Raw genomic sequence first — 21789 nt, 5'->3', positions numbered from 1 at the left:
AGTAACTACTATGAAAATAATATGTAAGTAATATTAAATATATCTTTATTCTGATATTATTCTGCAAACATCATCACACAAACATGCAAAGCTTTTACAATACAATCGATAATTACAATTATTCGATTAACTGTTCTGTGATCAGATTATTGATCCCATAAAGCTGTAACACACACACACTGTCAGACATAAAACTGTGCTCTTGTGGAAGAGCACCAGGACTGGCTTATTAAAGTTGCTGTATCTCCAGTTTCTTCTTCAGAAAGTTCATATATTCTCATCTGAGAGCTGATCAGGACAACTGAACAGGTCCTGCTGTACCTGGTCTGAAAGACAGAGGGCAGCACAACACCAGTCAGTAAACTCAGTGATGCTTCTGATTCAGGACCTCATTGTCTCCACAGTTCAGAAACACATTCAGTCATCACTGAACACACTACAGGTACAGGATACATCAGCGGTCAACAGTATTCACAGATAAATGGGAGGATCATTTTTCCAATATTGGAATTACAGCCGATTATCACAACCATTGAAGTGCACCACATTTACGCTCTTACAGTCACGTAGAGCAAAAACAGTGTGGACAGTTATCACAGTTTCATCACAGGACAGGAGAATTACACTCTAAACAAATGTTCCATATGAGGTTCAGTGCTAAACACATGACTTTCAGTATCAGTAATGTAATTAATCATTTGAAAAAAAAAAACAAAATCTTGCTAAAAAATCAGCCTGGTCTGCTCAAGCTGGTTAAGACCAGTATGTAATATGTTTTTCTTTGACTTTGGCGGTTTAGCTGGTGGACCAACATGACCAGCTTGACAAAGCTAGTGGACCAACATGACCAGTTTGACAAAGTTAAGGGACCAATATGATCAGCGTGACCAAGTTGGGGGACCAATATGATCGGCTTGACCAAGTTGGGGGACCAGTATGATCAGCTTGACCAAGTTGGGCGACCAGCATGACCAGCTTGACCAAGCTGGTGGATCAGTATGACCAGTTTGACCAAGTTGTGGGACAGTCATGACCAGCTTGACCAAGTTGGGTGACCAGCATGACAAATGTGACCAAGCTAGTGGACCAATATGACCAGCTTGACCAAGTTGGGTGACCATCATGACCAGCTTGACCAAACTGGTGAACCAGAATGACAAGTGTGACCAAGCGGGTGAATCAGTATGACCAAGCTTGACCAAACTAGTGGACCAGTATGACCAGCTTGACCAAGCTGTTGGACCAGTATGACCAGTTTGACCAAGCTGGGGGACCAACATGATAAGCTTGATCAAACTGGGCGACCAGCATGAGCAGCTTGACCAAATTGGTGGACCAGCTTGACCGTTTTGGTCCTGCAACAATGAAGCTCACAGAGCAGCAGGTATGAGGCATGCTGCTCAGCAGAGCAGTGATTGCAGGGATCTATACAGCTTACAGAGAGGCAGCTAGCATTAGCAGCTAGCATGTTTTCCAGTTTTAACCTGTTAAACCAGTCAGTCCCTCAGGGTGACGCTGTACGTTCAGAAGCGTATCTCCCCCGCTACGATGGAGCTGTAGTAGGACTGTGTGAGGGGGATGTAGCTGCTGCTGCTCTCATGCAGGACGTAGAGGGGCGGAGGAACGACTTCGGGATCAAACCCCTCCTTCACTAACTTCACCTTCACCTGCTTAAACGTTCCTGTCAGCTCCATAGACTCCTGAAACGGACAGAAGCAGCATTCATTAACTTAAAGGTGTCAAATGTGTGACCCGTGTTTTTTTATTTGTGTGTTTGTTGTAAATATTGTACCAGGATGCGTATGAATCTCGGTCTGGCGTAAACAGGCAGGAAACTGGTGACGTGGTTAAAGGTCTCTCTGCAGTCGAACTCGAGGTTTTCCTTCAGAGTGACCGCTGCCATTCCAACACGACCCTCATGACCTTCACACACACAACACATATTATCATTATTCATTTATACAGCACTGAGATTTACACAATTTATAACTGCTAAAAATATCTTTCAATAACAAATACAGAATCAATGTACATAAAGGGACATTATAATTACCAAAATGTGTTAAATATGAAGCAAAAACACAGAAAAAATGCATGAATAAAATTTCCTGAATCAAAATACTGAATCAATTAACATATAATTAATTCATACAGAAATACGAGGTGTATATTTTGGAATTGTATGTAAAACACATGATTCACAATTATGAAACATGCATTAATAAAATGTTTCCTCATTTAAGACATATCATTTTCTGTAATACTAATAATAGAATAAAAAATAAATATACACCGATCAGGCATAACATTATGACTCCTTGTCCTCCTACAGACTGTAGTCCATCTGTTTCTCTGCATACTTTGTTAGCCCCCTTTTACCCTGTTCTTCAGTGGTCAGGACCCCCATGGACCCTCACAGAGCAGGTACTATTTGGGTGGTGGATCATTCTCAGTACTGCAAGTGACACTGACGTGGTGGTGGTGTGTTAGTGTGTGTTGTGCTGGTCTGAGTGGATCAGACACAGCAGTGCTGCTGGAGTTTTTAAACACCTCAGTGTCACTGCTGGACTGAGAATAGTCCACCAACCAAAAATATCCAGCCAACAGCATAAAAGGGGGCTAACAAAGTATGCAGAGAAACAGATGGACTACAGTCTGTAACTGTAGAACTACAAAGCGCACCTATATAGTAAGTGGAGCTGATAAAATGGACAATGAGCGTAGAAACAAGGAGGTGGTCATAATATTATGCCTGATCGGTGTATATACAGTATTGAAATGTATCCTGTTCTGAGTGTGGGGTAAAAAATACCACTTTTCCAAAACTCTCCATCCGTTTTAAAGCTCATAATAAAAGACATGAGATACTATCAGTCAGTTTATGATTTTCATGTTGATCTGTGCTGTAGTTTAATGAGGTAAATAAATTGAGGGAGGTAAGAGCTCTCGCGCTGCTGCAGCTCATTAACAAGTAAATAAAGTTATTAGGGTCATTCTCCATTTGGTGTGGGAATTCAAGTGGATACATTTCTTTCATCCCAAAACTAAACAATCTTAATTTGTCCATTTACATCTCTTATTGTTATTATATATGCAAAAATTCCAAACATACACTATATTGCCAGAGTGACATCCCATTCTTAATCCATAGGGTTTAATATGGTGTCGGCCCACCCTTTGCAGCTATAACAGCTTGAACTCTTCTGGGAAGGCTTTCCACAAGGTTTAGGAGTGTGTTTATGGGAATTTTTTACCATTCTTCCAGAAGTGCATTTGTGAGATCAGACACTGATATTGGACGAGAAGGCCTGGCTCGCAGTCTCCGCTCTAATTCATCCCAAAGGTGTTCTGTCGGGTTGAGGTCAGGACTGCAGGCCAGTTAAGTTCTTCCACACCAAACCCGCTCATCCATGTCTTTATGGACCTTGCTTTGTGCACTGGTGCGCAGCCATGTTGGAACAGGAAGGGGCCATCCCCAAACTGTTCCCACAAAGTTGGGAGCAGGGAATTGTCCAAAATCTCTTGTTATGCTGAAGCATTAAGAGTTCCTTTCACTGGAACTAAGGGGCCGAACCCAACTCCTGAAAAACAATGCAGTCAGACAAGTACCGTTCTTCTGGCAACCGCTAAACCCAGACTCGTCCATCAGATTGCCAGACAGAGAAGCGTGATTTGTCACTCCAGAGAACATGTCTCCACTGCTCTGCGCGTTATACGCCTCAGCATCCGCTGACTACGCTCTGTCATTTTACGTGGCCGACCACTTCGTGGCTGAGTTGCTGTCGTTCCCAGTCACTTCCACTTTGTTATAATTTCACTGACAGTTGACTGTGGAATTTTTAGTAGCGAGGAAATTTCACGACTGGACTTGTTACACAGGTGGCATCCTGTCACAGTACCACGCTGGAATTCACTGAGCTCCTAAGAGTGACCCATTCTTTCACAAATGTTTGTAGAAGCAGTCTGCATGCCTAGGTGCTTGGTTTTATACACCTGTGGCCATGGAAGTGACTGGAACACCTGAATTCAATGATTTGGATGGGTGAGTGAATACTTTAGGCAATATAGTGTATTTTACAGTCACTGGTGTTATAAGAATATGGTGTGACACCAGTGACAGTGACTCCAGTGACATTCTGGTTAAAACTGAGGATTGTGTAAATTGGTTGACTCATTGGTGGTCAGGTGAATTGTGCAACTATTTAAAATAAGCAACAAAAATGATATATTTATGATATATATTTATTTTGACAAAATTTGAATTACCCAGCCATTAAAGCACATAACACCGGTGACACATAGAAGTTATGTGCTGCCTGATAAACACAATTATTAATAAATAAATGAAATATAGTGAATACGTGTGGACTAATTATTCAAAGTTAAACCCCTAAAAATATTGTTTTATATTAAAAATGATTTAAAAATTTGTGACGAGCTTTACATATGCAAAGCGACTATGAAACAGAATAAAAAAAATCAGAGAAATCATAAGGAACAAGTATTATTTAGTCTTGGGTCAACTGTGTAAATGTACATACCGACTTTTGGAGCCGTGTCTAATATTTTAAGCATCTTTTTAGGCCTTCAACCTTTGTGACATGGTTTTCCCATGGATGTGGTCCCACAGTGTGAATTTTAGGTTTAAAAAAGATGAAAAAGCTGTCCATCAGCTAATCTGGCTGTAAAGCAGAGTGTCCAGCTCACTTTAGGGAACATCACACTCACCAGTTTCTTTTTGAAAATTCCACACTGTGTGTTTCTTTTGAAAAGAGACTTACAGCATGAAACTATTAGCGTGTTGATGAAGAATTACACTTCATTAGCATGTTCTGTCAGTAGTTTATAATCCAGCCCTGAATTCATAACTTTATTCTGCCCCCTGGTGGAATAACAGAGACTACACTGCAAAATATGATATCTATGGCTATGTTCAGACTGCAGGTAAATCAGATTTGTTTCTCAAATTGGTTCTTTTGAGTCAACTGTCCGCTCTGTTATCTGCAGATTATTAAATCAGATTTGTGTGTCCAGACATCACCAGCCTATCTGCATGGGTTGCTGTGGTAATAACGTAGTCGTCAGCAACTACATGGCTAGCTGGTGATGCGGATTTCAAACGCGGATGCTGGAGAGATGGAGGAGCATCATCTCGCCCTCCAAACTCTTCAGAATTCTCTTCATAATCATGAATCTTTGGAGCTCTTCTTGAGTCCCAGCTCTTCGTCACTCTGGATTTGACGTCCTCGTTGTTTGTCGTGTTGTGAGTGACGCAAAAGACACTTTGAAATCTGATTTGAGTGTCCAGAGCGTCCAGACAGAGATGCATCTGATTGGAGTGACATTTCACACCAGGATACGTGTCAGACGCCAGTCCTGGTGGGCCAAAACACCATAGACTTCAGCTCACTGCCTCATTAAACACACCTGATTCAGCTTATCAGCTAATTAGGCCTTCATGATCTGAATTCAGAGCGTACGGTAAAGTCTTATCTCACAGCACTTTGGCCCGGAAGGTCCTCAGTTTGACATGCCTATCTTAGAAACAGCTTAAATGTGCTCAAAATCTCTAATATTTCTCATCTGCATTATTTCTCAAAACACAATTTTTGCATGCTTAAATGGTGCTTTTTTATGGTATGGTTCTTCAGATTGATGGAGAATGTATTGTATATGGTTCTATATAGCACCAAAAAGGGTTCTGCTATTGTTACAAGCTTGACATCACCACAATATCAGAACCCTTTTCAGTGCTATACAGAAGCATTTTCAAAAGGGTTCTATATAGAACCATTTACAACAAATTCTCCGTCAATTTTAGGAACAATTTCATCATGCAAAGAATCCTTTAATCATGCAAATGGTTCTTTGAGTGTTTATGGTTCGATATAGAACCACAGTCTTTACTAAAGAACCCTTGAAGAACCATCTTTTTTATTAATGTAGGCAAGACAAGTTTATTTATACAGCACCTTTCATACACTGCTGTCATTCAAAGTGCTTTACAAAAGAGAAAATACAGGGTTATTTAAAAAAAGTTACTGAGAAAAGGAATTAAAATTTTTATTTTAAAACAGTATTAAAACAATAGATATAAAAGAGAAAGCAATTAAATTAAAAATCAAATTAGAAGTTAAATTATGATAGTTAAAAAACCTAATTAAAACTAAAAATGAATGTAGAAATTTATGTTGAAAGTGTAACAGCGTAAATGTACTTAATATCTCTTTTTACCACTATGAGATTGTTGTAAGAATATGTGTACTGCTTCATTGTTTGATGAAAGAAAAATATACCTGAACAGAACCTTTTTTCTGACAGTGTGGGCTGATTTGTATGTGCCTATCATTTTTAAACAAATTGATTCGTAAATAAACGCAGCAAAGCTTGCACACACAGACAAATGAAATCAGCAGCAGGTTTCACAGGTGACTGTAGTGGCCGGCATGATAATGAAATCGTGATAACTGCTTGTGAAATCAGGGCAAGGATGTGAGACTGGGCTCCACACTGAATTAGAGCCTTTATGGTGCTGCGGCCACATGTTTGACATGCCTGCTGTAAAGAAGCTGCTCATTTCTCAGAATCAGCCGTAAAAGTTAATGATCGGCTCTAATCTGTCACCATCATCTCACACCTGCATCCATCCAGGAATCACACCTTCACCATGTGCTCAGTCCATCAGCTTAAACCACCAGCCAGAACCAGGGGTGGAGTTTGTGACTCAGGGGTCCTGTTCTAAAGACAGGAACGGGCCCCCTAGATGCACATGTTTAAATTTAAGTTGAGGCTCTAGGCTCCCAACCGTCTACGCTGCAAAACATGACTTAAAATAATTAATTAATCTTAGTATTTCTTATTTTGAGATTGTTGTAAAAATATAAACTACTTCTAGATAATTTTTACTTGAGTAATTGTATTAAGTGAAATGATCTGACCATGTTGGCTCATTCTGCTTGTCTTAAGTAATACACTGTATCTGCTGATATGATAAGGTACAGAGTAGTGTAGAGGTAAAGTAGTGAGAAATGAATGACTTTTTCCAGCAAGTAATCAGTAATCTAATCACATTCAAAGAGAAGTAATCAGTAATTGTTATGTGTTACTGCTTTTGAGTAATTACTCCAACACTGGCGCTATCTACACTAACATTAGCGTTAGCCTTATGTACTGCTGAGTCTATGCAGTGCTCTTTATACAGCTTTATTTGATTTTCCCTCTCAATACTCAAAAAGAATTCCTGTCCAAAACATAGATTATTGCTTTATTACATTGTTCATACCCTTCTGTCTTTATGCAACATGTAACAACATGGAGTAGTCCATTAGAACCATGACAGCACTGCAAAAATTATCTAAAAAAATGAAATTATCTTTAATCTAGTCTAAGTATCTAATAATTTTCATTTTGAGACTGTTGTTGGTATAGCATAAGATTGTTTAACTTATTTCAAGACATTTCTTACTGGTTTTAAGTGATTTTAGTACAACTCTGTTAACAAAGTTTGTTAACAAAAAGTCTTTTAACAAAAATATTTGTGCAAAATATGAATAAAAACAGAATACAATGATTTGCAAATAATTTAAACCCTATGTTTAATTAAAATAGTACAAAGAGAACAAATGTTGAAACTGAAAAATATTACTGTTTTTTATAAAATATATGCCCATTTTGAATTTGATTCCAGCAGCCCATTTCAAAAAAGTTGGGACAGGGCTATGTTTTCCATTGTGGTGCATCACCTCTTGTAACAACACTCTGCAAGTGTTTGGGAACTGAGGAGACCAACTGCTGTAGTGTTGAAAGTGAAATGTTGACTCATTCTTGCTTGATAGAGGATTTCATCTGCTCAATAGTTCAGGTTCTCCTTTGTAGTATTTTTTGTTTCATAATATGCCAAATGTTTTCAGTGGTGACAGGTCTGGACTGCAGGCAGGTCAGTTTAGCACCTGAACCCTTTTATTGCAGAGCCATGCTGCTGTGAAATGTGCAGAATGTGGTTTGACATTGTCCTGCTGAAATAATCAAGGCCTTCCCTGAAAAAAGACGTTGTCTGGATGGCAGCATATGTTGCTCCAAAACATGTATATATCATTCAGCATTAACGGCACCTTCATAGATGTGCAAGTCACCCATGCCATCTGCACTAATGCACCCCTATACCATGAATACTGGCTTTTGAACTGTGCCGGGAAACAAGCCGGATGGTCCCTCTCCTCTTTAGTACAGAAAATGCAGTATCCATGATTTTCAAAAAGAATTTCAAATTTTGATTCGTCGGCTACTACAGGATACTTTTCCACTTCCCCTCAGTCCACCTTAAATGAGCTCGGGCCCAGAGAAAGTAGTGGTGTTTCTGGATCCTGTTTATATTTGGTTTCTTCTTTGTATTTTAGAGTTTTAACTTGCATTTGTAGATGCAGCGGCAAACTGTGTTCACAGACAGTGTTTTTTCGGAAGTGTTCCTGAGCCCATGCAGTGATTTCCACTGCAGAATTATGTCTGTTTTTAATGCAGTGTTGTCTGAGGGCCTGAAGATCTTTGCTAGCCAATAATGGTTTTTAGTTTTGTCCCTTACATACACAGATTCCTCTGGATTCTCTGAATCTTTCAATGATATTATGTACCATAGATGAAATCCCGAAGTTCTTTATTACTTTACTTGTTGCACTATTTGCCCCTGAGGTGAACTCCTCCTCGTATTTACTTATGAAAGACTGAGCCTCTCTGAGATGCTCTTTTATACTCAATACCTAATAAGATGTGGGATGTTCCAACAGGTATGTTTTTAGCTTCACACAAATTTACAAGTCATTTGTTGCCCCTGTCCCAACTTTTTTGGAATATGTTACTGCCAATGTGTTACTGGCAAATTCAGAATAGGAATATATTTTTCAAAAACAATAAAATTACTTGATTTCAACACTTCATATGTTGTCTTTGTACAATTTTCAATTAGATATAGAGTTTAAATGATTTTATATCATTGCACTCTCTTATTATTTACATTTTTATGTATCCAATGTACTGTTTTGGTAATCATTTTGGTCTTATTTTGTTTTCTTTGCAATTCTTTTCCCCTACAGTGTTATGCAAGTCTACATTGAGGTTTAGTAGAAGTATAAATACCATATATCTGATATGTATTTAGGGCTCTAGGTGTCTGCCTGCCTTTGTCCAGTGCAGAGACTGGCCTGCCCAGAACACAGTGCGATGTAAGACTAAGAGTAATTCCTAATTCAGTCAGAGTTTTTGCTGTACCTGGAACTTTCACACCATAAATGTTGGCACCTTCAATGAAATCCAGCATATCAAGGACATCAGCAACTTCAGTGGTGGCAACATTTTCCCCCTTCCACCTGCACAGCAAAGACAAGACACAGGTGGAGTGACGCAGGTGAGACAGGTCACCTGTGCTTTAGCCCCGCCTCTTTTTTCTCTGATCTCCTTGAGGGTTCTGAGCGGGTGTGTGCTTTCTAATTAACTTTGATGTTCGAGTTTATGTTCAAGAACGGATCTCCGATTAACGGTGGAGAAAAAAAACACTAAAAGCTTAAAAGCAGAGGAACAGCCAAGGAAAATCGGTAGGATAATGGCGTCTCTGATGAGCTAATGCAGCTAACAGCTAACAGTGGTGCTGATGCACACTTGTCACCTTCTACAGGTGTGGGAGTAGGGCTAACCTGGGTCCAGAGAGTAAAAACCCTGTCCAGGATTTTGTTCCGACTTCCTGGCTTCTCTAGTTTGCTCAACCAACAGCAGAGGTGTTCAGAGAGGTGGAGTTTTACTTTCTGGACCTGGACTATCCACTTTGGTCTACAGGTGTTTTCTCTCCTCAGTGGACGATGTGTCCATGTAGCTCTCGATTTGTCTGATTTTTTAAATTCAAATCTAAATCACTTTGGCTATGTTCACATTAAAACCTTCATAGCTCAGTTCTGATTATTTGCTCATATCTGATCTTTCTAATTCAATGGTTCACATTCATGTAGGTAAATGATTCAAATCTGTCATTTATGTGTGCGATCCTGTGTCCTGTCACATGAACGATGGCATATGTGCATAGCAAATTGAATATGTATATGTAAAACGTTACGTTCAGATTATCAGGCTGAAGCGGCACAAATCTGTTTCTGTTCTTTTTTGCCTTAATGTGAACAGATCTGACTTTTTCAGAGCAGTGTGAACATACAAATCTGTTTTTTTTGCTCTGATTTGATCTTTTAACTTTGACAGTTGACATTCATTCAGGTAAGTAACTCAAATCTGTCATTAATGTGAACCTGCGTCCTGAAGCGACCCACAAGCGCAGATCCTAATTAATAACGCCACGTCAGTCAATCAAATGCATCATGAACAGCAACCAGCAAACAAGCAGAATGACCATCAGTGAGAACTAATTTCAGGTTTGATGCTGTTGCCATGGAAATGCTGAATGATGGTGTACGCTCAGTGAAAAAAATTCTGATCATGAATTCTGATCTGAGCAATTTTTATTGTGGTTGCACAATCATGAATAAATATCTGATACAACATTAACACATATGAAAGTGGCTCAGATCTGAATTTTAAAGAAGTGTCCACACGGCTCTGTGTCACATTAGGGCAAAAAAAAATCGGATTTGTTCCACTTCAACTCAGTAACGACCAGATCTGAGCAAAACATTTGAAACTGAGCAGTAATGCTTAAAAAGGGTAAAACTTAGAATCAGTGTTGGTTTGTATATTTTCTCCGTAAAAAATAACCAAATAGTGATTTCAATACTCAAATACTGGCACCTTGAAAAACCTTGAAAATACACTTATGGTCAAACACCCAGAACGTTAAGCGAGCTAGGGCTAATATTAGCTAAGTTATCAATAGCATGGTAGAACTAACGGCTAGTTAGCTGTATATTATTAATGTTATAATGGTAGAACTAACATTATCATTACTAGCTAGAATTATTAACAAACAACAAAACCAATGCCTAACCAGCATTAGCTAGTTAGCTAATGTTACCAAATGACAATATAATATCAGTTTTTAGTTTATGTCAATGACACGGCATGCGACTTAAATCTAACACAATTCCAAAGCGTCTACATTTTTAATATGCTAATTGGTAGCCTACAAACCTCTAAACTACAGATTTATTTAAACAAGTATCTCATTATGGAATATAAACGTTAATTTAACATATCAGGAAACGTGGAGAGATTTTCGTGTGTCTGAACTCTACCTGAAGGTGTCTCCGACTCGATCCTGGAAGTAGATGAAGTTGTCGTGGTCGATCTTCAGCAGGTCTCCACTGTTTAAGTAAACATCTCCCGGCTGGAAAACATCCCGCAGCCTTTTCTTCTCCGTCTGCTCTGGATTCCCCGCATAGCCCACAAACGGAGCCACCTTTGTTATCTTTACCACCAGGAGACCAGTTTCACCTGCACAAACACAAGCAGCAACTGTTGTACTGTTCTGAAGTCTGGAATTACGGCCCCTGTTGAACCACTGTGGAGCATCTTGGAACATCTAGCATCTATCAGCATATCAACTATGAGGCTGACTTTGGCTTCTCACTTGATTTTCTATTACACCAAGACACCAACTAGGCTCTGAAGTATATATGGCTCTATTCTTCTCTTTTTGCATCCTTCTGGTCTAAAATAAAATGCTAATTCTCCAAAGTGAGAGCAGCGAGCAACATAAATAAATTAAACCCAAAAAATGACATTTCATACTAATAAACTTGAGTAGAATTAAAAGCATTAGCATTTGAAATGATCCATCTATCAAAACCTTACCTGAGTAGCGTAACTGAGTAAATTACTGTGTTTAGCAGTTGTGTTAGGGCAGAAAATAACACACCTGTCCTCTAGTGCTGGAGCTGGACTGACCTAAACAAAATAATCATTTTAGGGTGAACAGAAAGTGTACTGACCTGTTGGAACAGGCACACAGCGCCCCTTGTTGTTTCTGACTGGCTCCTCTCGCACAGCATCAAACTGAATCAGTGCATATGGAAACACTTTCTGCAAGAAAAAAATACTGGCTGAACTCGACTGTAGCCCACAAAATTCTGTCTGAACCCAACTGTAGCCCACAAAATTCTGTCTGAGCCCGACTGTAGCCCACAAAATTCTGTCTGAGCCCGACTGTAGCCCACAAAATTCTGCCTGAACCGACTGTAGCCCTACAAGCTTCTATCTGAATCTGACTGTAGCCCACAAAATTCTGTCTGAACTCGACCATAGCCACAAAATTCTGTCTGAACCCAATGGTAGCCCACAAAATTCAGTCTGAACCCAATTGTAGCCCCACAAAATTCAGTCTGAACCTGACTGTAGCCCCACAAAATTCTGTCTGAACCCGACTGAAGCCCACAAAAATCTGTCCGACCCGACTGTAGCCCTACAAAATTCTGTATGAGCTCGACTGTAGCCCTTTCAAACGTCTGTCTGAACCCAACTGTAGCTGACAGAATTTTGTCTCAACCTGACTGTAGCCCCACAAAATTCTGCCTGAACCGACTGTAGCCCCACAAACGTCTGTCTGAATCTGCCTGTAGCCCACAAAATTCTGTCTAAACTTGACTATAGCCACAAAATTCTGTCTGAACCCCACTGTAGCTGACAAAATTCAGTCTGAACCCGACTGTAGCCCCACAAAATTCTGTCGGAACCCAACTGTAGCCCACAAAATTCTGTCTGAACCCAACTGTAGCCCACAAAATTCTGTCTGAACCGACTATAGCCCACAAAATTCTGTCTGAACCCAACTGTAGTCCCACAAAATTCTGTCTAAAGCCAACTGTAGCCCCACAAAATTCTGTCTAAACCCAACTGTAGCCCCACAAAATTCTGTCTGAACCGACTGTAGCTCACAAAATTCTGTCTGAACCGACTGTAGCCCACAAAATTCTGTCTGAACCCGACTGCAGCCCACAAAAGTCTGTCGGAACCCAAATGTAGCCAACAAGGTTCTGTCTGAATCCGAATGTAGCCCACAAAGTTCTGTCTGAACTCGACTGAAGCCACAAAATTCAGTCTGAACCCAACTGTAGCCCACAAAATTCTGGCTGAACCCGACTGTAGCCATCAAATGAGGTTATGAGAAACACTATTATAAATTTTAAACCAGACTTGAATTATTAATGGCAAATATTGATTAGATGTGAACAGTCATTTTCAGACAAATATCTGTCCAGCACACTCACGCTGTGGAAGAAGTTGACCCTGCCCACAGCGCCCACTTTCCCAGTGTAGTTTACAAAGCTCATGTTTCCGTCAGAGGCAGCGTAGAACTCTTTAATGTCCAAAGGCCCAAACCTGCGCTGGAAATCATGCCACACGTCGGCACGCAGCCCGTTCCCAATGGCCAGTCTGACTTTATGCTGACGATCATTATCTGTCTAGGAGAACAGCAGTCAGATCGTCAGAAACTGAGTGAGGCAGTGTGAGTCTGGTGTCCATTAGGTTTGTCAGTTTATCTCAGTGTTGCTCCATCTTAACCTTTTTAAAATGATACTGTGTACTGTTGTCCACGTTTAAAGGTAACAGTTTGTTACATACTGCAAAAAAATTGTATCTACTTGGTTTAGGTAATTTTATCATGTAAAATTATCTCACTATTCTAGCAGATCATTTTGATTGTTTAAAGCACATTTCTTCAAAGAAGCAAAACTATCTGCCAAAATAGTGAGATAACTTTAATTAAAACAAGTTAAAATGTCTAGAAATAAGTTAAATAACCTTGAATTAAAATTACAAAAATTTCAGCAGGAGAAATAATAGATTTATTGACAGGAGTTAAGATAATTTTACTTGACAAGATACCAGCTGTGTAAAGAAACCACATAATTAGGTTTATTAGAGATTATTGAACACCTCCACACACCAGAACATAACTTTTGAACCTATTAAGAATCAGAATTAGAAGGTTGCGAAAAGGAAGCGCTTGAGGTAAATGTGTGATGAATTATGCAGTTAGGATCATGCTAATTGGTGGAGTATAAGCTTCCATTACTTGTAAGCTACATTAGCCTCATATCTGCACAGTTGAAACTAAAAACACAAACTTCACACACCAAGCACGTCTTGGCTGATTGACTGCTTTTGGGTTAATAGGACATTTGACATTTTGTTGAATTAGTGCTATAATGGTGTGTGTCTGAGGATGCTGGTGTGTTACCTTGGGTGTGTTACAGAGGTAGCGCATGGTCTCTCCAATATACTGGATCACTGTCACGTTGTGCTTCCTGCAGTCCTTCCAGAACTGAGATGTTGAGAACTTCCTCCTCAGCACCACTGTGATACCTACACAAACACAAAGAAGCCTCACTCTCATAGCAGGTCCTCTGAGAGACTGATCCATTACCATATGGAAAAAATATATGGACATGTATTGCAATATATTTGGAAAACATTCCAAACACTAAAATGTATTTCTGAATATATTGCCATATTAACAAAATATATTTTAAAATACATTTATTTTAAAATGTACAGGGAGATATTACACATAGAAATGTATCATACAAAAATAAATGTATGTAAATGTATTTTATCAAATGTATGTAAATGTATTTTAATTTTAAATATGATCAAATGGACCTTTAACATGACAAAAGCAAGTGTTGTAGGTATTGATACTCTGTGAAAATGCAGTTATGATTTGATATCTTGTTTATTTGAAATACATTGTGTACAATGCAGAACAGAGAAGTCAGTACCGTTTAGTTACACCTGTAACCTTTATTACAACTACACACAGAACACATCTAATAATGAATACAAATAAGTGCATTTTAAAAATATATTTAACACATACATTTTTTGGCCATTTTCATACATTTCAAAAGCATATTTGATAAATACATTTGGATTATATTTTTTCCACATCAGTAATGATTTAAATGCATCACTCATAGTTAATATAGCTCTGGATTAGTTTTGCTAGAGGAGGTACATTATTGTAACTTGTCTGGACATGACTGGCTGATTTGTACAGATCAAAAGTCTGAGAAATTGGCTCATATAAACCTGAACAAAATGTTGGGATTAAGCAGATCTAGGCAAACAACAAAAACAAACATTTAGCAAATATCAGATAGAACAGCGTTAGGCTGGTAAAGTAAATAACAGCCCAACAGGTCAGAGATCAGTCTGTCCTGTTAGAGGAACCTTCAGATGTTTAACTTCATCCTCCTCGTATTTAGACCAACACCAAAAACATAGATTACAGTCCTGCTATGAGGCTAAAGGAGCTCCATCATTGCTCGCCACAAACAGGTGCTGATATCTATTAGCCTGCTTTATGAATACATTAGTGTGAGGTTGAATAGAACAGGACTACCAGTGAGGAACCATCAAGACTGTCTAGTGATTTCTGGGAGATTTTTTACATAATAAAAGAGTTGGCGCAGTGGACTGTGGCAACAATGGATGTGTACCGTTACAGCACTACGTCTGCTCATTTCTTAGTTTTGGATGGCAACAAAAGGATTAAATTCATGAAATTCCCAGCAGAAAATTGAGCTGCACTGTTTTATTACAGGAGAAATGAACTGTACTTTGATTTGCGTTACCCCTAGCACTCCCGACCGCTCTGTGTGTTCTAGCGTGACTCAAGTTCACTCAGTACTGAACACAGTCAATTACACTGCAACTTAATAAATAAACTCCTCTGCTGAACTGTGGAGGTGTAAAGTACGTTATTAGAACAGGCCCAGAAACTGTCTTCCTACAGGTGAACTTTGAGCTCAGACGTGAATATCAGAGAGTTCCTGAGTCTCAACTGCAGACTAAGTACACATGTTCACTTCTACAGTTTCTTATTAGGTTGAATGAATAACTGACTCTAAATGTATGTATTGTGATATAAACTTAGTCTGTTCTACAGTTTCTTATTAGGTTGAATGAATAACTGACTCTAAATGTAGGTTTTGCGATATAAACTGAGACTGTTCTACAGTTTCTCATTAGGTTGAATGAATAACTGACTCTAAATGTAGGTATTGTGATATAAACTGAGTCTGTTCTACAGTTTCTCATTAGGTTGAATGAATAACTGACTCTAAATGTAGGTATTGCGATATAAACTGAGACTGTTCTACAGTTTCTCATTAGGTTGAATGAATAACTGACTCTAAATGTAGGTATTGTGATATAAACTGAGTCTGTTCTACAGTTTCTGGTCAGGTTGAATGGTGTGTCCAGCCTCACAACAGTAGATATGAAAGAACATGGCTGTGGGTGGAGCCTGGAGAGGTCACTGGGGACACAATAAGAGACAAAGTGGAGTGAGGGAGTAACTGTGATCTTACCTCGTTCTATCGCTCCAGCCAGACCAATCAGCAGCCCTGCAGCGTGATAAAGAGGCAGCGGGATATAAAGCACATCATCCGACTTCACACCCACCATAGACAGGAACAGAGATGAGGTGGCGAGTCTGCTGTGTAGAACCAGGCCAGCTTTAGGAAGACCTGCAGAACCACGGGGTGTTAAGGAGATTAAAATCACAACATCACTGAGTGTGTTTGATTACTTCAGAAACTGATCAACCACCTTCTAAGACTGAACTTTGGAGGTGTGTCTGCAGATTTCTTTGAGAACTTGTATAGGTGTGTGTGTGTGTGATTGTACCTGTGGTTCCTGAAGTGTAGATGTACAGTGCGGGGCTGTTCATGCTGATGTTCCCTCTGGGTGAGGGGGGTACAGGTGTGTTTGGTTGTTGCTGTATTTTTTCGGCGAGGTTGTGCAGACCCTCGACCCCGCCATCATCACCCAGCACATACACATACACACCCTGCGCCTTCAGCTCCGGCAGCACCTCGCACACCACCTCCCGATGCTCTGAGACAACACACTGCAGCGTTAGAGTCATCACCGACACAGCAAAACACTATAACAAAGTCATCACTGACACAGTGAAACACTGATAGTCATCACCGACAGCGCAACACCATGACAGATTCATCACCGACACAGCAAAAAACTGTAAAAGAGTCATCACTGACAGAGCGAAACACTGTGACAGAGTCATCAGTGACACAGCGAAACACTGTTATAGAGTCATCATTGACACAGCGAAACACTGTAATAGAGTCACCACTGACACCGCAAAATACTGTAACAGAGATGACTGACACAGTAAAACATGATAACAGTCATCACTGACACAGTGAAACACTGTAAGTCATCACCAACACAAAAAACCCTCGTAACAGAGTCATCTCTGACACAGCAAAACACTGTAACAGTCATCACAGACACAGCAAAACACTGACAGAGTCATCACCAACACAGCAAAACAACATAACAGTCATCAGCGACACAACAAAACACTGTAACAGTCATCACTGTAACAGTTGGTGGTGTGTTAATGGTGTGTTCGTGGAGCGTTGGTGGTGTATTGGTGGTGTGTTGGTGGTGTGTTAGTGGTATGTTGGTAACATGTTGGTGGTGTGTTAATAGCATGTTGGTGGCATGTTGGTGGTGTGTTAATGGTGTTTTGGTGGTGTGTTGGTGGGGTGCTGGTGGTGTGTTGGTAGTGTGTTAATAGTGTGTTTGTGGTGCATTGGTGGTGTGTTGGTGGTGCATTGGTGGTGTGTTGGTGGTGTGTTAGTGGCATGTTGGTGGTGTGGTAGTGGCGTGTTGGTAGTGTGTTAATAGTGTGTTGGTGGTGCGTTGGTGGTATGTTGGTGAGGTCTCGTTGCTGTGTTAATGGCATGTTGGTGGCATGTTGGTGGTGTGTTTGTGGTATGTTATTGGTGTGTTGGTAACATGGTGGTGTGTTAATAGTGTGTTAGAGGCATGTTGGTGGTGTGTTAGTGGAGTGGAGTGTTAACACACCACCAACATGCCACCAGCGCACCACCAACATTCCACCAACACGGCAACAAGACATCACCAACACGCCACTAACACACCACCAACACGCCACCAACACAGCAGCAAGACATCACCAACATGACACTAACACTCCACTAACACACCACCAACATGCCACTAACACACTATTAACACACCACCATGTTACCAACACACCAATAACAGGTTTATGCAGCACAGTGTCCTCCTTTTTATTCACCAATCATGTTTCAGAACAAAGTTCAATCCAATCTAGTTTGACAATGTAGACGCCTCCTTATGGTCTGTAGGGGGAATTACAGTCTAGACAGCAGGCTAGTTAGGGCTTATTCACAGCAATGTCATAGTTTTTATGTTTTTCTGAACAAAACAGCTCACTGGGTCATCACGATGCCCTTTACAGACTGAAATGGTGAAACACAGTAGGTACTGAATAATTCATAGAAGTTACTAAATAATTCATAAGTTACTGAATAATTTATAGTGGATACTGAATGATTTATAGTAGATCATGAATAATTCACTGTAGTTACTGAATAATTCATAGTAGATACTAAATAATTCATAGTAGACACTGGATAGTTTATAGTAGATACTGAATAATTCATAGTAGATGCTCAATAATTCATTGTTGCCGTTTTGGTGGAATGTTGGTGGTGCGTTGGTGGCATGTTGGTGGTGTGTTAGTGGTGTGTTGGTGCATTGGCAAAACACCATAACAGAGTCATCACCAACATAGCAAAACAACATAACAGTCACCACCGACAAAGCAAAACACTGTAACAGTCATCATAGACACAACAAAGTTAGTAACATGGTAACATGTTGGTGGTGTGTTGATAGTGTGTTAGTGGCATGTTGGTGGTGTTAATGGCATGTTGGTGATGTCTTGCTGCCGTGTTGGTGGCGTGTTGGTGGTGTGTTAGTGGCGTGTTGGTGATGTCTTGTTGCCGTGTTGGTGGAATGTTGGTGGTGCATTGGTGGCATGTTGGTGGTGTTAGCGGTATGTTGGTGGTGTGTTTGTGGCGTGTTGGTGGTGTGTTGATGGCGTGTTAGTGGTGTGTTGGTGGTGTTAGTGGTGTGTTGGTGGCGTGTTAGTGGTGTGTTGATGGCGTGTTAGTGGTGTGTTGGTGGTGTATTGGTGGTGTGTTGGTGGTGTATTGGTAGTGTGTTGGTGGTGTTAGCGGTATGTTGGTGGTGTGTCGATGGTGTGTTGGTGGTGTCTTAGTGGTGTCTTGGTGGCCTGTTGATGGTGTGCTGGTGGCATGTTAGTGGTGTGTTGGTGGTGTCTTAGTGGCGTGTTAGTTGCTTGTTAGTGGTGTGTTGATGGCGTGTTAGTGGTGTGTTGGTGGCATGTTAGTGGTGTTTTGGTGGTGTTTAGATGGTGTGTTGGTGGCATGTTAGTGGTGTTTTGGTGGGGTGTTGATGGCGTGTCGGTGGCATGTTAGTGGTGTGTTAGTGGTGTGTTGGTGGCATGTTAGTGGTGTGTTGGTGGCATGTTAGTGGTGTGTTACTTGCGTCTGAGTGGTGTGTTGGTGGTGTGTTGGTGGCATGTTAGTGGTGTGTTGGTGGTGTCTTAGTGGTGTGTTAGTTGCGTGTGAGTGGCGTGTTGGTGGTGTCTTGGTGGCATGTTAGTGGGGTGTTGGTGGCGTGTTGGTGGTACCTGCTCCAGCAATGAAGACTGAAGATGTGCAGCAGTTGAAGCAGTGTAGGAGGGATTTGGCTCTGATGTTGGTGTTGAGCAGAGACACAGCGCAGTTGATCTTAAACAAACCCATCAGGATCCACACCATCGCCGGCTCATTTCCCAGCATCAACGCCATCGTGGACCCGCTGTGCACCTGCAGTGCCCTGGCCACCTTATTGCTCTCCTGGTCCACCTGCAGGTAGGAGTGCACCTTATCCTCAAACACGATGAATGGCTTGTGCGGCTGTTTCTGCACCAGGTCCAAAAAACAGTCCAGAAGTGTGTAGTTTCTCTCCCGAAACTTCTCCCTTTTAGACCCAACCCTCAACATATTCACCATGTACCTGCAGTCCTGCAGGAAATAAGGAAATTTAAAGAAGAAAAAAACTGCAGTCAAACCTGCTCCCAATAAAACAGGGTAAAATATTCCCATTTTTGGCAGATCAATCGATGTCGGTTTGATTTTCTAAGGAAGAAGACTGGACAGTAGAGCCGAGCAACTAACTTCCACTTAGAAATACAGTTTACAGTGTGTAGAGTCTTCAGTGCACACAGCGACAGCAGCACAGTGTCCTCCTTTTTATCCACCAATCATGTTTCAGAACAAAGTTCAATCCAATCTAGTTTGACAATGTAGACGCTTCCTTGTGGTCTGCAGGGGGAATATAGTCTAGACAGCAGGCTAGTTAGGGCTTATTCACAGCAATGTCATAGTTTTAATGTTTTTCTGAACAAAACAGCTCACTGGGTCATCACGATGCCCTTTACAGACTGAAATGGTGAAACACAGTAGGTACTGAATAATTCATATAAGTTACTAAGTAATTCATAAGTTACTGAATAATTTATATTAGTTACTGAATAATTCATAGTGGATACTGAATGATTCATAGTAGATAATGAATAATTCACTGTAGTTACTGAATAATTCATAGTAGATACTAAATAATTCATAGTAGACACTGGATAGTTTATAGTAGATACTGAATAATTCATAGTAGATGCTCAATAATTCATAGTGGATACTGAATAATTCATAGGAGTTACTGAGTAAGTCATAGTAGATGCTCAATAATTCCAAGTAGTTACTGAATAATTAATGTACATACTCAATGCATACTCAATCATTCATAAGGGTTATCTTCGTAGTTTCTGTGACAAACAAACACATAAAAATGCCTGTGGAGCACAGGGAAAGTGTCCAATGCTGAGTGGCACAGGCAGAGAAAGAATATAACAAATAATTAATGACAGGAAAAGACAAAAGGAAAGGCACACAGAGTAAACACAACATATATTTATTGATACTGTTTATTAACACATGCAGGAAAAAGATTCTAAATGTTTTCTGTGTAAATTATACACTGTATACATTTAGGGTAACACTGTTTTACATACAGAGTATCACACACACAGACAGTATATGAACCGCTTTGGCCCAAACCAACCATTCTATAAGATATGATTCTCACATATCAATGAGTTACTGATATCATCAAGTGTTTTCTGTAAAATAGATGTACAACATGTGATGCTGATCTTAAATGTGTAGAAAACATTAACATTTCATATATACAACAATCAGAGCGCAGAACACATGAGCACACTGATCAGCTCCTCTACTGCCAGCCTTTGATGTGTTTCTGTAACACAGCGCCCCCTGCTGGTCCTGAAAACAGTAGCTGTCTGAAGTCTGACCACTCATGAAGGCTTTATCTCTATTTCGACTATTTTCCACATTTTAGAACAATAGTATGGGGAACCAAACCTGTGACATTTTTTTTTGGAAATAAATTCATATACAGACGTAAATTTCATTATTTATATTCATCTGAGAAACAACAAGTTAAGCATTTTATCATAAGTGTCTTTGAGCTTATTCAGAAAGGGTCCGAACACTTTACACACTGATATTTAGGTGCTTTTGCTCATCTTCTCATGTTCCCATAGCAACGTCATCTCTGAATTTCTCCACATTCACTAAGATGAGTGTTTTTATACCATAAAATGCGTGTGTGAATGTATATGTCTGTATGTCCGCCCTGCAATGGAGTGGCCACTTATCCAGGGTGTTTACTTCCTTCCGCCCATTGACCACTGGGATAGACCCCAGGTCCCCCCTTGACCCAGAAGGATAAGCGGCTTAGAAAATGTGTGTGTAAACAGCTCACAGTGAGAGCTAGACAGGCTAAAGTACAGCCTCCACACGGGCGGGGTTAGTTTAGAGTAGCCGCCCCATCTCTGTCATTTATAAT

General features: G+C 40.2%; 1 protein-coding gene across 1 annotated transcript; it reads right to left on the bottom strand.

The window, feature by feature from the left end:
* Positions 1-28: 28 nt before the first annotated feature.
* LOC118803979 (very long-chain acyl-CoA synthetase-like) lies at positions 29-20093 on the bottom strand. Its single transcript, XM_036564555.1, has 10 exons — positions 19511-20093; positions 16621-16830; positions 16302-16460; positions 14168-14292; positions 13194-13388; positions 11919-12009; positions 11223-11421; positions 9262-9359; positions 1793-1923; positions 29-1700 (listed from the first exon to the last, which is right to left on the bottom strand). The coding sequence occupies exons 1-10, from the start codon at positions 19965-19967 to the stop codon at positions 1524-1526; spliced, it is 1842 nt and encodes a 613-aa protein (XP_036420448.1). The 5' UTR covers positions 19968-20093; the 3' UTR covers positions 29-1523.
* Between the last annotated feature and the right edge of the window lie 1696 nt (positions 20094-21789).

The sequence above is a fragment of the Colossoma macropomum genome, unplaced genomic scaffold (assembly GCF_904425465.1).
Source record: "Colossoma macropomum unplaced genomic scaffold, Colossoma_macropomum, whole genome shotgun sequence".
Taxonomy (NCBI): Eukaryota; Metazoa; Chordata; class Actinopteri; order Characiformes; family Serrasalmidae; genus Colossoma; species Colossoma macropomum.
The sequence above is the reverse complement of the archived record's forward strand: the minus strand, read 5'-3'. Positions and strand labels throughout refer to the sequence as shown.

Bases quoted from the DNA above. Each gene is read 5' to 3' on its own strand.
- LOC118803979 (XM_036564555.1), bottom strand. From the start codon at position 19,967: ATGGGAATATTTTACCCTGTTTTATTGGGAGCAGGTTTGACTGCAGTT. The intron at 13,389-14,167 runs GTAACACACCAG...CTGTTCTCCTAG, and splicing joins ACCTCTGTAACACACCCAAG to ACAGATAATGATCGTCAGCA. The intron at 12,010-13,193 runs GTGAGTGTGCTG...TTTTTCTTGCAG, and splicing joins GGGTCAACTTCTTCCACAGC to AAAGTGTTTCCATATGCACT.